Source organism: Lampetra fluviatilis, chromosome 71, assembly GCF_964198595.1.
Source record: "Lampetra fluviatilis chromosome 71, kcLamFluv1.1, whole genome shotgun sequence".
Lineage (NCBI taxonomy): Eukaryota > Metazoa > Chordata > Hyperoartia > Petromyzontiformes > Petromyzontidae > Lampetra > Lampetra fluviatilis.
In genome coordinates this window covers 3,815,808-3,830,812 of record NC_136345.1, presented here as the reverse complement: position 1 = coordinate 3,830,812, position 15,005 = coordinate 3,815,808, and the positions used below count along the sequence as shown (strand labels likewise).

Below are 15,005 nucleotides of genomic sequence, written 5' to 3'. Positions count from 1 at the left end.
GGATCGGTGTTGAGACTGCAAATGGAGCAATCCGATTGGCTATACAGTTCTTTACTGGGGGGAGGGGGGCGGTCAGAACGTAACAACAAACAGTTCAACCACTCACTCACTCACTTACCCACCTACTCACCAACTCACCAACCCACTCACCCACTCACTCACTTACCCACCTACTCACCTACTCACCAACACACTCACTCACCCACTCACTCACTTACCCACCCACCTACTCACCAACTCACTCACCAACTCACTCACTCAACCACCCACGTACTCACCCACCCACTCACTCAACTACTCACTCACCCACTCACTCACCCACTCACTCACTCACTCACCTACTCACCAACCTACTCACCAACCCACTCAACCACTCACTCAACCACTCACTCAACCACTCACTCACCCACTCACCCACTCACTCACCCACTCACTCACTCACCTACTCACCAACCTACTCACCAACCCACTCAACCACTCACTCAACCACTCACTCAACCACTCACTCACCCACTCACCCACTCACTCACCCACTCACTCAACCACCCACCTACTCACTCACCCACCTACTCACCAACCCACTCACTCAACCACCCACCCACTCACTCACCCACCTACTCACCCACCTACTCACAAACCCACTCACTCAACCACCCACCTACTCACCCACCTACTCACCAACCCACTCACTCAACCACCCACCCACTCACTCACCCACCTACTCACCCACCTACTCACAAACCCACTCACTCAACCACCCACCTACTCACCCACCTACTCACCAACCCACTGACTCAACCACCCACCCACTCACTCACCCACCTACTCACCCACCTACTCACCCACCTACTCACCAACCCACTCACTCAACCACCCACCCACTCACTCACCCACCTACTCACCCACCTACTCACAAACCCACTCACTCAACCACCCACCTACTCACCCACCTACTCACCAACCCACTCACTCAACCACCCACCCACCCACCTACTCACCCACCCACCCACCCACTCACCCACCCACCCACCCACTCACCCACCCACCCACCCACTCACCCAACCACTCACCAACTCAACTCACCCACCCACCCATCCACTCACTCACCGACTGTGTGTGTGTTAGTGTGTGTGTTAAGAGCGTGTTAGTGTTAGTGCGTGTGTGTTAGTGCGTGTGTGTTAGTGCGTGTGTTAGTGTGTGTGTGTTCGTGTGTGGAGTGGTGTTTACTAATTCGAGGCTGAGTCGACCTAGGGGAGTCCCGGGACGGCAGCGATCTCAGAAGTCCACGTGGTGGCAGCGGCTCGCGCATGCGCAGTGCGAAATCGGAAAACAAAAAGTCTCTGTGGGACACGTGGGGTGGGTGGGGGGAGGGGAGTGGTGGGGGGAGGGGTGGGTGGTGGTGGGGGGAGGGGTGGGTGGTGGGGGGGAGTGGGGAGGGGTGGGTGGTGGGGGGGTCGCTAAATTAATTTCACTGCTCCATCTCCTGACGGGTGGTCCTGTGCCTAGGAATCTCATTCACTGGCCAGGATCACTCCACTGCTGGATGGAGATCTCTTCTAAGTGGTCGCCATCTCCTCAGGGGATGGATCGCCAAATTAAGTTCACCGCTCCATCTCCTGAAGGGTGGTTCTGAGCCTGGGAATCTCATTCACTGGCCAGGATCGCTCCACTGCTGGATGGAGGTCTCCCCCCTGGTCCCTAAGTCGTCACCATCTCCTCAGTGGATGGATCGCTCGCTCCTGGATCGCTAAATTGATTTCACCGCTCCATCTCTGAGGGTGGTTCCTGTGGCTGGGAATCTCATTCACTGGCCAGGATCACTCCACTGCTGAATGGAGGTCTCCCCCCTGGTCCCTAAGTAGTCGTCATCTCCTCAGGGGATGGATCGCTCGCTACTGGATCGCCAAATCCATTTGGCCGCTCCATCTCCTGACGGGTGGTTCTGTGCCTAGGAATCTCATGCACTGGCCAGGATCACTCCACTGCTGGATGGAGATCTCTTCTAAGTGGTCGCCATCTCCTCAGGGGATGGATCGCCAAATTAATTTCACCGCTCCATCTCCTGAGGGTGGTTCCTGTGGCTGGGAATATCATTCACTGGCCAGGATCGCTCCACTGCTGGATGGAGATCTCCCCCCTGGTCCCTAAGTCGTCACCATCTCCTCAGTGGATGGATCGCTCGCTCCTGGATCGCTAAATTGATTTCACCGCTCCATCTCTGAGGGTGGTTCCTGTGGCTGGGAATCTCATTCACTGGCCAGGATCACTCCACTGCTGGATGGAGGTCTCCCCCCTGGTCCCTAAGTAGTCGTCATCTCCTCAGGGGATGGATCGCTCGCTACTGGATCGCCAAATCCATTTGGCCGCTCCATCTCCTGACGGGTGGTTCTGTGCCTAGGAATCTCATGCACTGGCCAGGATCACTCCACTGCTGGATGGAGATCTCCTCTAAGTGGTCACCATCTCCTCAGAGGATGGATCGCTCGCTCCTGGATCGCCAAATCCATTTGGCCGCTCCATCTCCTGACGGGTGGTTCTGTACCTAGGAATCTCATTCACTGGCCAGGATCGCTCCACTGCTGGATGGAGATCTCCCCCCTGGTCCCTAAGTCGTCGCCATCTCCTCAGGGGACGGATCGCTCGCTCCTGGATCGCCAAATTAATTTCACTGCTCCATCTCCGCTAGGGATGTGCTTCCGTGGGGCCGATTGATTCAACGTTGAAGCGATGATGGATGAGCCAGCGAACTACGATAATGTTCAGCAACAGAATCTTCACGTCCCGTCCCTGCAGGAGCTCAGCGAAGGTCGTTGTTTAATTCTGTTAAACTTGATTACTTTTAAAGATTTAACGTTTTTGCTTAACTTTTTTAGATTTTCGCGAGACCGACGAGTAGGCCCGAGGCCTACGGGCTTGCCTTGGTGCGCGTTGCGGGGTTTCCTTGCTTGACGCCGGTGGGGGGACGAGGAAAGTAGGGGGGGTGCGTGGCGAGGCGGTGCGGCCTAGTTTTATAAAAACGTTATTTTATTACGTTTTAAAAGTTACCAATGAACATGAAACGGCGCTGTAAGATTGTAAGCTCGTAAATAACTCGCTATTTTTGGTGTTATCGCTATTTTGTTGTTACAATTTAAATCTTAAAATCTCCTCACTTGCCCGCATTGGGCCGAACCGCGACTAACCGCTTTGTTAACGAATCTTTATCTTTGTAACTTTATAATATAAACTTGTTATTACCTCATCATTACTAGTGTAACTTTATAATATAAACGTGTTATTACCTCATAATTGTTAGTGTAACTTTATAATATAAACTTGTTATGACGTCATACGTGTTAGTTAACTTTATATTATAAACTTGTTATTACGTCATCAATGTTAGTGTAACTTTATATTATAAACTTGTTATTACGTCATCATTACTAGTGTAACTTTATAATATAAACTTGTTATTACGTCATCATTGTTAGTGTAACTTTATACACCACAACCACCACCACAACCTCTGCCACCAACACCACCACCACTAACACCACCACAACTTTATACACCACCACAACCACCACCAACACCACCACAACCACCACAACCTCCACGACAACCACCACCAACACCACCACCTCCACCACTAACACCACAACCATCACCACCACCACAACCACCACAAACACCACAACCACCACCACAAACACCACCACAACCACCTCCACCACTAACACCACAACCACCACCACAAACACCACCACAACCACCACCACTAACACCACCACAACCACCACCACAACCTCCACCACCAACACCACTAACACCACAACCATCACCACCACAACCACCACAAACACCACCACTAACACCACCACCACCACCACTAACACCACAACCACCAACACCACCACCACCACCACTAACACCACCACAACCACCACCACCACAACCACCACAACCACCACAACAACCACCACCACCACAACCACCACAACCATCACCACAACCACCACCAACACCACCACCTCTACCACTAACACCACAACCACCACAACCACCACCACCATCAGTCCTGGCCCAGGGATTGAAACGGGACTTTTCGGAGGTGATGGTGTCCGTCGTTCCGTGCCCAGACCTCACGCAACCTCCGTTCAACTGCGCAGCCCCGGGTAAGGCAGATCACCCGCTCACCACTCACCCACTCACCCAGTCACTCACCCACTCACTCACCCACTCACTCACCCAGTCACTCACCCACTCACTCACCCACTCACTCACCCACTCACTCACTCACTCACCCACTCACCACTCACTCATTCACCCACTCACTCACTCACCCACTCACTCACCCAGTCACTCACCCACTCACTCACCCACTCACCACTCACCTTCACCACTCACCCACTCACTGACTACCCACTCACTCACACCCTCACTCACCCACTCACTCACCCAGTCACTCACCCACTCACTCACCCACTCACTCACCCACCACTCACCCACTCACTCACCCACTCACTCACCCACTCACTCACCCACCCACTCACTCATTCACCCACTCACTACCCACTCACTCACCCACTCACTCACCCACCCACTCACTCACCCACCACTCACTCACTCACCCACTCACTCACTCACCCACCACTCACCCACTCGCCACTCACCCACTCACCCACTCACCACTCACCCACTCACTCACCCACCCAGTCACTCACCCACTCACTCATTCACCCACTCACTCACCACTCACCCACTCACCGCTCACCACTCACCACTCACCCACTCACCACTCACCCCTCACCCACTCACCCACTCACCCACTCATCCACTCACCCACTCACCACTCACCAATCACCCACTCACCACTCACCCACTCACTCACCCACTCACCCACTCACCACTCACCCACTCACCACTCGCCACTCACCCGCTCACCACTCACCCACTTATCCGCTCACCACTCACCCGCTCACCCACTCACCCACTCACCCACTCACCACTCACTCACCCGCTCACCCACTCACCACTCATCCACTCACCACTCACCCACTCACTCACTCACCCACTCACCACTCACCCACCCACTCACTCACCCGCTCACCCACTCACCACTCATCCACTCACCCGCTCACCCACTCACCACTCACCCACTCACTCACTCACCCACTCACTCACTCACCACTCACTCACTCACTCACCCACTCACTCACTCACCCACTCACTCACCACTCACCCACTCACCACTCACTCACCGGCTCACCATTTACCACTCACCCACTTATCCGCTCACCACTCACCCGCTCACCCACTCACCCACTCACCACTCACCCACTCACCCACTCACCACTCACCCACTCACCACTCACTCACCCGCTCACCCACTCACCACTCACCCACTCACCACTCACCACTCACCCGCTCACCACTCACCCACTTATCCGCTCACCACTCACCCGCTCACCCACTCACCCACTCACTCACTCACCCGCTCACCACTCACTCACCCACCCACTCACCCACCCACTCACCCACTCACTCACTCACCCACTCACCCCCTCACTCACCCACTCACCCACCCACCCACTCACTCACTCACTCAACCACCCACTCACCCACTCACTCACTCACTCACCCATCCACCCACTCACTCACTCACTCGCCCACCCACTCACCCACCCACTCACCGATCCGCTCACTCACCCACCCACCCACCCACTCACTCACCCACCCACTCACACACTCACTCACTCACCCACCCACTCACCCACTCACTCACTCACTCACACACTCACTGACCCACTCACTCACCCACCCACCCACTCACCCACTCACCCACTCACTCACCCACTCACCCACTCACCCACCCACCCACTCACTCACTCACCCACTCACTCACTCACTCACTCACCCACTCACCCACCCACCCACTCACCCACCCACCCCCTCACTCACTCACTCACCCACCCACCCACTCACCCACTCACCCACCCACTCACTCACCCACTCACCCACCCACCCACTCACCCACCCACTCACCGACCCGCTCACTCACCTACCCACCCACCCACTCACTCACCCACCCACTCACACACTCACTCACTCACCCACCCACCCACCCACCCCCTCACTCACTCACTCACCCACCCACTCACCCACCCACCCACCCACTCACTCACTCACTCACTCGCCCACCCACTCACCGACCCGCTCACTCACCCACCCACCCACTCACCCACCCACCCACCCACTCACCCACCCACTCACCCACCCACCCCACCCACCCACTCACCCACCCACTCACCCACCCACCCACTCACCCACCCACCCACCCACCCACCCACTCACTCACCCACTCACCCACCCACTCACTCACCCACCCACCCACACACCCACTCACCCACCCACTCACCCACCCACCCACCCACCCACCCACTCACTCACTCACTCACCACTCACCCCCTCACTCACCCACTCACCCACCTACCCACTCACTCACTCACCCACCCACTCACCCACTCACTCACCCACTCACCCACCTACCCACTCACTCACTCACCCACCCACTCACCCACTCACTCACTCACTCACTCACCCATCCACCCACTCACTCACTCACTCGCCCACCCACTCACCCACCCACTCACCGACCCGCTCACTCACCCACCCACCCACCCACTCACTCACCCACCCACTCACACACTCACTCACTCACCCACCCACTCACCCACTCACTCACTCACTCACACACTCACTGACCCACTCACTCACCCACCCACCCACTCACCACTCACCCACTCACCCACTCACTCACCCACTCACCCCACCCACCCACTCACTCACTCACCCACTCACTCACTCACCCACTCACCCACCCACCCACTCACCCACCCACCCACCCACCCACCCACCCCCTCACTCACTCACTCACCCACCCACCCACTCACCCACTCACCCACTCACTCACCCACTCACCCACCCACCCACTCACCCACCCACTCACCGACCCGCTCACTCACCCACCCACCCACCCACTCACTCACCCACCCACTCACACACTCACTCACTCACCCACCCACCCACCCACCCACCCACCCACCCACCCACCCCCTCACTCACTCACTCACCCACCCACTCACCCACCCACCCACCCACTCACTCACTCACTCACTCGCCCACCCACCCACTCCCGACCCGCTCACTCACCCACCCACCCACTCACCCACCCACCCACCCACTCACCCACCCACTCACCCACCCACCCACCCACCCACTCACCCACCCACTCACCCACCCACCCACTCACCCACCCACCCACCCACCCACTCACTCACCCACTCACCCACCCACTCACTCACCCACCCACCCACACACCCACTCACCCACCCACTCACCCACCCACCCACTCACTCACTCACTCACCCACTCACCCCCTCACTCACCCACTCACCCACCTACCCACTCACTCACCCACCCACTCACCCACTCACTCACTCACTCACCCACCCACCCACCCACCCACCCACTCACTCACTCACTCACCCACCCACTCACTCACTCACCCACCCACTCACACACTCACTCATCCACCCACTCACCCACTCACTCACTCACTCACACACTCACTGACCCACTCACCCACCCACTCACCCACTCACTCACTCACCCACTCACCCACTCACCCACCCACCCACCCACTCACTCACTCACCCACTCACTCACTCACCCACCCACCCACCCACCCACCCCCTCACTCACCCACCCACTCACTCACCCACTCACCCACTCACTCACCCACCCACCCACTCACTCACCCACTCACCCACCCACTCACTCACCCACTCACCCACTCACTCACCCACCCACCCACCCACTCACTCACCCACCCACCCACTCACTCACCCACCCACTCACACACTCACTCATCCACCCACTCACCCACTCACTCACTCACTCACACACTCACTGACCCACTCACTCACCCACCCACCCACCCACTCACCACTCACCCACTCACCCACTCACTCACTCACCCACTCACCCACTCACCCACCCACCCACTCACTCACTCACCCACTCACTCACTCACCCACCCACCCACCCCCTCACTCACCCACCCACTCACTCACCCACTCACCCACTCACTCACCCACCCACCCACTCACTCACCCACTCACCCACCCACTCACTCACCCACTCACCCACTCACTCACCCACCCACCCACCCACTCACTCACCCACTCACTCACTCACTCACTCACCCACCCACCCACCCACCCACCCACTCACCCACCCACCCACCCACCCCCTCACTCACTCATTCACCCACCCACTCACCCACCCACCCACTCACTCACTCGCCCACCCACTCACCCACCCACTCACCGACCCGCTCACTCACCCACCCACCCACTCACCCACCCACTCACCCACCCACCCACTCACCCACCCACCCACCCACCCACCCACCCACTCACCCACCCACCCACCCACCCACTCACCCACCCACCCACCCACTCACCCACCCACTCACCCACCCACCAACTCACCCACCCACCCACCCACTCACCCACCCACCCACCCACTCACCCACCCACCCACTCACCCACCCACCCACCCACTCACCCACCCACCCACCCACTCACCCACCCACCCACCCACTCACCCACTCACCACTCACTGGTGAGGGTGAGCAGGTCTGTGTGGTGAGCCGCGTATCGTGGACGTTGGAGGGGTCCCCTACCTGGTACCGGTTCCCTGGACACGGAAGGTGAGTGTCTGTCCTGCTCACCACTCACCTGTACACTCACCTGTACACTCACCACTCACCTGTACACTCACCTGTACACTCACCTGTACACTCACCACTCACCTGTACACTCACCTGTACACTCACACACTCACACTCACTCACTCACACTCACTCGCACTCTCACACTCTCACACTCACTCACACACTCACTCACTCACTCATACACTCACCAGTACACTCACCCACTCACTCACTCACACACTCACACTCACTCACACACTTGGTCTGTGTGTGTGTGTGGTTCTGTGTCTGTGTGTGGGTCTGTGTGTGTGTGTGAGTCTGTGTGTGTGTGTGTGGGTCTGTGTGTGTGTGTGAGTCTGTGTGTTTGTGTGTGGGTCTGTGTGTGTGTGTGAGTCTGTGTGTGTGTGTGGGTCTGTGTGGGTCTGTGTGTCTGTGTGTGGGTCTGTGTGTGTGGGTCTGTGTGTGTGTGTGTAACTGTGTGTGTGTGTGTGTGTACACTGTGTGTATGTGTGTAACTGTGTGTGTGTGTGTAGGTGTACGACCTGTGCCGAGTGGCGCGGCTCGTGGGCCTGCCAGGAGGTTTCCTCGTCGGCGCCGGAGCCGCTAACGCCGGAGTGGTCGGCACCAACGCCGAGGTGAGTGAGAGCCTCCTCCTCACCAGCAGCTCCTCACCACCAGCTCCTCACCACCAGCTCCTCACCACCACCATCACCACCAGCTCCTCCTCACCACCAGCTCCTCACCACCACCATCACCACCACCATCACCACCACCACCATCACCACCACCACCACCACCCAGAGGTGGGACAAAGTCATTGTTATGCAAGTGCAAGTCGAGTCGCAAGTCATCAAATTCATGACTCGAGTCTGACTCGAGTCCAAGTCACGTGACTCGAGTCCACACCTCTGCCACCACCTCCCCACCATCAATGTCATCACCACCACCACCACCTCCCCACCACCATCACCACCACCACCTCCCCACCACCACCACCACCACCACCACAACCACCATCACCACCACCTCCCCACCATCACCACCATCACCACCACCACCACCATCACCACCACCACCACCATCACCACCACCACCATCACTTCCCCACCACCATCACCACCACCACCTCCCCACCACCATCACCACCACCACCACCACCACCACAACCACCACCTCCCCACCATCACCACCACCACCACCACCGCAACCACCATCACCACCACCACCATCACCACCACCACCACCACAACCACCATCACCACCACCTCCCCACCATCACCACCATCACCACCACCACCATCACCACCACCACCACCATCACCACCACCACCACCACAACCACCACCACCACCACCTCCCCACCATCACCATCACCACCACCACAACCACCATCAATGTCATCACCACCACCACCGCCATCACAACCACCACCACCATCACCACCACCACCATCACCACCACCACCACAACCACCATCACCACCACCTCCCCACCATCACCACCATCACCACCACCACCATCACCACCACCACCACCATCACCACCACCACCACCACAACCACCACCACCACCACCTCCCCACCATCACCACCATCACCATCACCACCACCACAACCACCATCAATGTCATCACCACCACCACCGCCATCACAACCACCACCACCATCACCACCACCACCATCACCACAACCACCACCACCACCACCTCCCCACCATCACCACCACCACCACAACCACCACCACCACCACCACCACCACCATCCGTTACTGTTCCACGTCTCCCCCCCACCACGTGACACAGCTGATGCCGAACCTGCTTGCGCCCAGCGGGGACCGCGCCCTGGTGAACCGCTCCTGGTACGCCAAGATCCGGCACCCGGAGTCCACCGCTAGCGCTGGAGGAGGTGGAGGAGGTGGAGCTGGTGGTGGAGGAGATGGTGGAGGTGAGGGTGATGGTGGTGGAGGAGATGGTGGAGGTGAGGGAGATGGTGATGGTGATGGTGGTGGTGGTGGAGGTGGAGGTGGTGGTGGTGGAGGAGATGGTGGTGGAGGTGGTGGTGGAGGTGGTGGTGGAGGTGGTGGTGGAGGTGGTGGTGGTGGAGGTGGTGGAGGTGGTGGTGGTGGAGGTGGTGGAGGTGCTGGTGGTGGAGGAGATGGTGGTGGAGGTGGTGGTGGAGGAGGTGATGGCGATGGTGGAGGTGGAGGAGGTGGTGGAGGAGGAGGTGGAGCAGGTGGAGCTGATGGAGGTGGAGGAGGTGGAGTTTTCGTGGTGCTGTGGTGGAGGAGGTGGAGGTGGTGGAGGTGGAGGTGATGGAGGAGGTTCGTGGTGCTGTGGTGGAGCAGGTGGAGATGGTGGAGCTGGTGGAGGTGATGGTGGAGGAGGTGGAGGTTCGTGGTGCTGTGGTGGAGCAGGAGGTGGAGCAGGTGATGGTGGAGCAGCAGAAGGTGGAGCACCAGGAGGTGGAGTGGAGGTCGTCACGGCGCGTTACGACTCCTGTGAGTCGGCGTTGCTCACCAACCTGCTGGTGTGCCGCGGTTTGCCGGGTCCGGTGAGTCCGTGGTGACCCACAGAGACCCATAAACACCCATAGAGACCCACAGAGACACCCACAGAGACCCACAGAGACCCACAGAGACCCACAGATGCCCATAGAGACCCACAGAGACCCATAGAGACCCACAGAGACACCCACAGAGACCCACAGAGACCCATAAACACCCATAGAGACCCACAGAGACACCCACAGAGACCCACAGAGACACATAGAGACCCACAGAGACCCACAGAGACCCACAGAGACCCACAGAGACCCACAGATGCCCATAGAGACACACAGAGACCCACAGAGACCCACAGAGACCCACAGAGTCCCACAGAGACCCACAGACACCCACAGAAACCCACAGACACCCACAGAGACCCACAGAGACCCACAGAGACCCATAGACACTCACAGAGACCCACAGAGACTCACAGACACCCACAGAGACCCACAGAGACCCACAAACCACCCACAGAAACCCACATACACCCACAGACACCCACAGACACCCACAGACACCCATAGACACCCACAGAGACCCACAAACCACCCACAGAAACCCACATACACCCACAGACACTCACAGACACCCACAGACACCCACAGACACCCATAGACACCCACAGAGACCCACAAACCACCCACAGACACCCATAGACACCCACAGAGACCCACAGACACCCACAGACACCCGCAGACACCCACAGACACGCACAGAGACCCACAGAGACCCACAGAGACCCACAAACATCCACAGAGACCCACAGAGACCCACAGAGACCCACAGACACCCACAGACACCCATAGAGACCCATAGACACCACAGAGACCCACAAACCACCCACAGACACCCATAGACACCCACAGAGACCCACAGACACCCACAGACACCCGCAGACACCCACAGACACGCACAGAGACCCACAGAGACCCACAGAGACCCACAAACATCCACAGAGACCCACAGAGACCCACAGAGACCCACAGACACCCACAGACACCCATAGAGACCCATAGACACCACAGAGACCCATAGACACCCACAGAGACCCACAGACACCCACAGAGACCCACAGAGACCCACAGAGACCCACAAACTCCCGCATAAACCCACAGAGACCGACAGAGACCCACAGAAACCCACAAACTCCCACATAAACCCACAGAGACCCACAGAAACCCACAGACACCCACAGAGACCCATAGAAACTCACAGAAACCCACAGACACCCACAGACACCCACAGACACCCACAGAGACCCACAGACACCCACAGACACCCACAGACACCCACAGAGACCCACAGACACCCACAGACACCCACAGACACCCACAGACACCCACAGAGACCCACAGACACCCACAGACACCCACAGACACCCACAGACACCCACAGAGACCCACAGACACCCACAGACACCCACAGACACCCACAGAGACCCACAGAGACCCACAGACACCCACAGACACCCACAGAGACCCACAGAGACCCGTAGCAATGACCCGGGCATCGCAAATGATATCGCTCCACCAAGTGGCTGATATTGCCATCGCGTGGAAATTCACAGCAGCAGCATCATCATCATCGTCATCGTAATCATCATCGTAATCATCATCATCGTAATCATCATCATCATCGTAATCATCATCATCATCATCGTAATCATCATCATCATCATCGTAATCGTCATCATCATCGTCATCATCATCGTAATCATCATCATCATCGTAATCATCATCATCATCATCGTAATCATCATCATCATCATCATCGTAATCATCATCATCATCATCATCATCGTAATCATCATCATCATCGTAATTATCATCATCATCATCGTAATCATCATCATCATCATCGTAATCATCATCGTCATCGTCATCGTAATCATCATCATCGTCATCATCATCATCATCGTAATCATCATCATCATCGTCATCATCGTAATCATCATCATCGTAATCATCATCATCATCGTCATCATCGTAATCATCATCATCATCATCATCGTAATCGTCATCATCGTAATCATCATCATCATCATCGTAATCATCATCGTCATCATCATCATCGTAATCATCATCATCATAATCATCATCATCATCGTAATCATCATCGTAATCATCATCATCATCATCATCGTAATCATCATCGTCATCATCATCATCGTAATCATCATCATCATAATCATCATCATCATCGTAATCATCATCGTAATCATCATCGTCATCATCATCATCGTAATCATCATCATCATCATCGTAATCATAATCATCATCATCGTAATCATCATCATCATCGTAATCATCATCATCATCATCGTAATCATCATCATCATCGTAATCATCATCGTCATCATCGTAATCATCATCATCATCGTCATCATTGTAATCATCATCATCATCGTAATCATCATCATCATCATCGTAATCATCATCATCATTGTAATCATCATCATCATCGTAATCATAATCATCATCATCATCGTAATCATCATCATCATCGTAATCATCATCATCATCGTAATCATCATCGTCATCATCGTAATCATCATCATCATCGTAATCATCATCATCATCGTCATCATTGTAATCATCATCATCATCGTCATCATCATCGTCATCATCGTAATCATCATTGTCATCGTAATCATCATCATCGTCATCATCATCATCATCGTCATCATCATCATCATCGTCATCATCATCGTCATCATCGTAATCATCATCATCATCATCATCGTAATCATCATCATCGTCATCGTCATCATCATCATCATCGTCATCATCGTAATCATCATCATCGTCATCATCGTAATCATCATCATCGTAATCATCATCATCATCGTCATCATCGTAATCATCATCATCATCATCGTAATCATCATCATCATCGTAATCATCATCATCATCATCGTAATCATCATCATCATCATCATCGTAATCATCATCATCGTAATCATCATCATCATCGTAATCATCATCATCGTAATCATCATCATCATCGTCATCATCGTAATCATCATCATCATCATCATCGTAATCATCATCATCGTAATCATCATCATCATCATCGTAATCATCATCATCATCATCATCATCGTAATCATCATCATCATCATCATCGTAATCATCATCATCGTAATCATCATCATCATCATCGTATTCATCATCATCGTAATCATCATCATCATCGTAATCATCATCATCATAATCATCATCGTAATCATCATCATCATCGTCATCATCGTAATCATCATCATCATCATCGTAATCGTCATCATCGTAATCATCATCATCATCATCGTAATCATCATCGTCATCATCATCATCGTAATCATCATCATCATAATCATCATCATCATCGTAATCATCATCGTAATCATCATCATCATCATCGTAATCATCATCGTCATCATCATCATCGTAATCATCATCATCATAATCATCATCATCATCGTAATCATCATCGTAATCATCATCGTCATCATCATCATCGTAATCATCATCATCATCATCATAATCATAATCATCATCATCGTAATCATCATCATCATCGTAATCATCATCATCATCATCGTAATCATCATCATCATCGTAATCATCATCGTCATCATCGTAATCATCATCATCATCGTCATCATTGTAATCATCATCATCATCGTAATCATCATCATCATCATCGTAATCATCATCATCATTGT

At 54.8% G+C, this 15,005-nt stretch overlaps 2 protein-coding genes across 5 annotated transcripts in view; one reads left to right on the top strand and one right to left on the bottom strand.

Moving 5' to 3' along the window:
* Nucleotides 1-9,457, bottom strand: part of SRRD (SRR1 domain containing) — a 28,265-nt gene extending 18,808 nt beyond the window's left edge. Inside the window, exons 1-2 of one of the 4 annotated variants that reach the window (XM_078883560.1) lie at nucleotides 2,918-3,548; nucleotides 1,228-1,340 (exon numbers count right to left, since the gene is read on the bottom strand). The gene's annotated coding sequence lies outside the window, so the exon portion shown is untranslated. Of the gene's footprint in view, nucleotides 1-1,227; nucleotides 1,341-2,917; nucleotides 3,549-9,300 lie in introns of those variants that run through there. The other 3 variants (XM_078883557.1, XM_078883559.1, XM_078883558.1) reach the window with 3 other exon arrangements.
* The window catches only part of BKGD (beta-keto-L-gulonate decarboxylase), a 17,959-nt gene continuing 5,639 nt past the window's right edge, over nucleotides 2,686-15,005 (top strand). Inside the window, exons 1-8 of the mRNA XM_078883562.1 lie at nucleotides 2,686-2,806; nucleotides 4,056-4,154; nucleotides 8,682-8,755; nucleotides 9,292-9,393; nucleotides 10,560-10,728; nucleotides 10,780-10,869; nucleotides 11,075-11,101; nucleotides 11,204-11,307. Of these exons, the coding sequence (XP_078739688.1) occupies nucleotides 2,728-2,806; nucleotides 4,056-4,154; nucleotides 8,682-8,755; nucleotides 9,292-9,393; nucleotides 10,560-10,728; nucleotides 10,780-10,869; nucleotides 11,075-11,101; nucleotides 11,204-11,307 (744 nt within the window). The 5' untranslated portion in view covers nucleotides 2,686-2,727. The remainder of the gene's footprint in view (nucleotides 2,807-4,055; nucleotides 4,155-8,681; nucleotides 8,756-9,291; nucleotides 9,394-10,559; nucleotides 10,729-10,779; nucleotides 10,870-11,074; nucleotides 11,102-11,203; nucleotides 11,308-15,005) is intronic.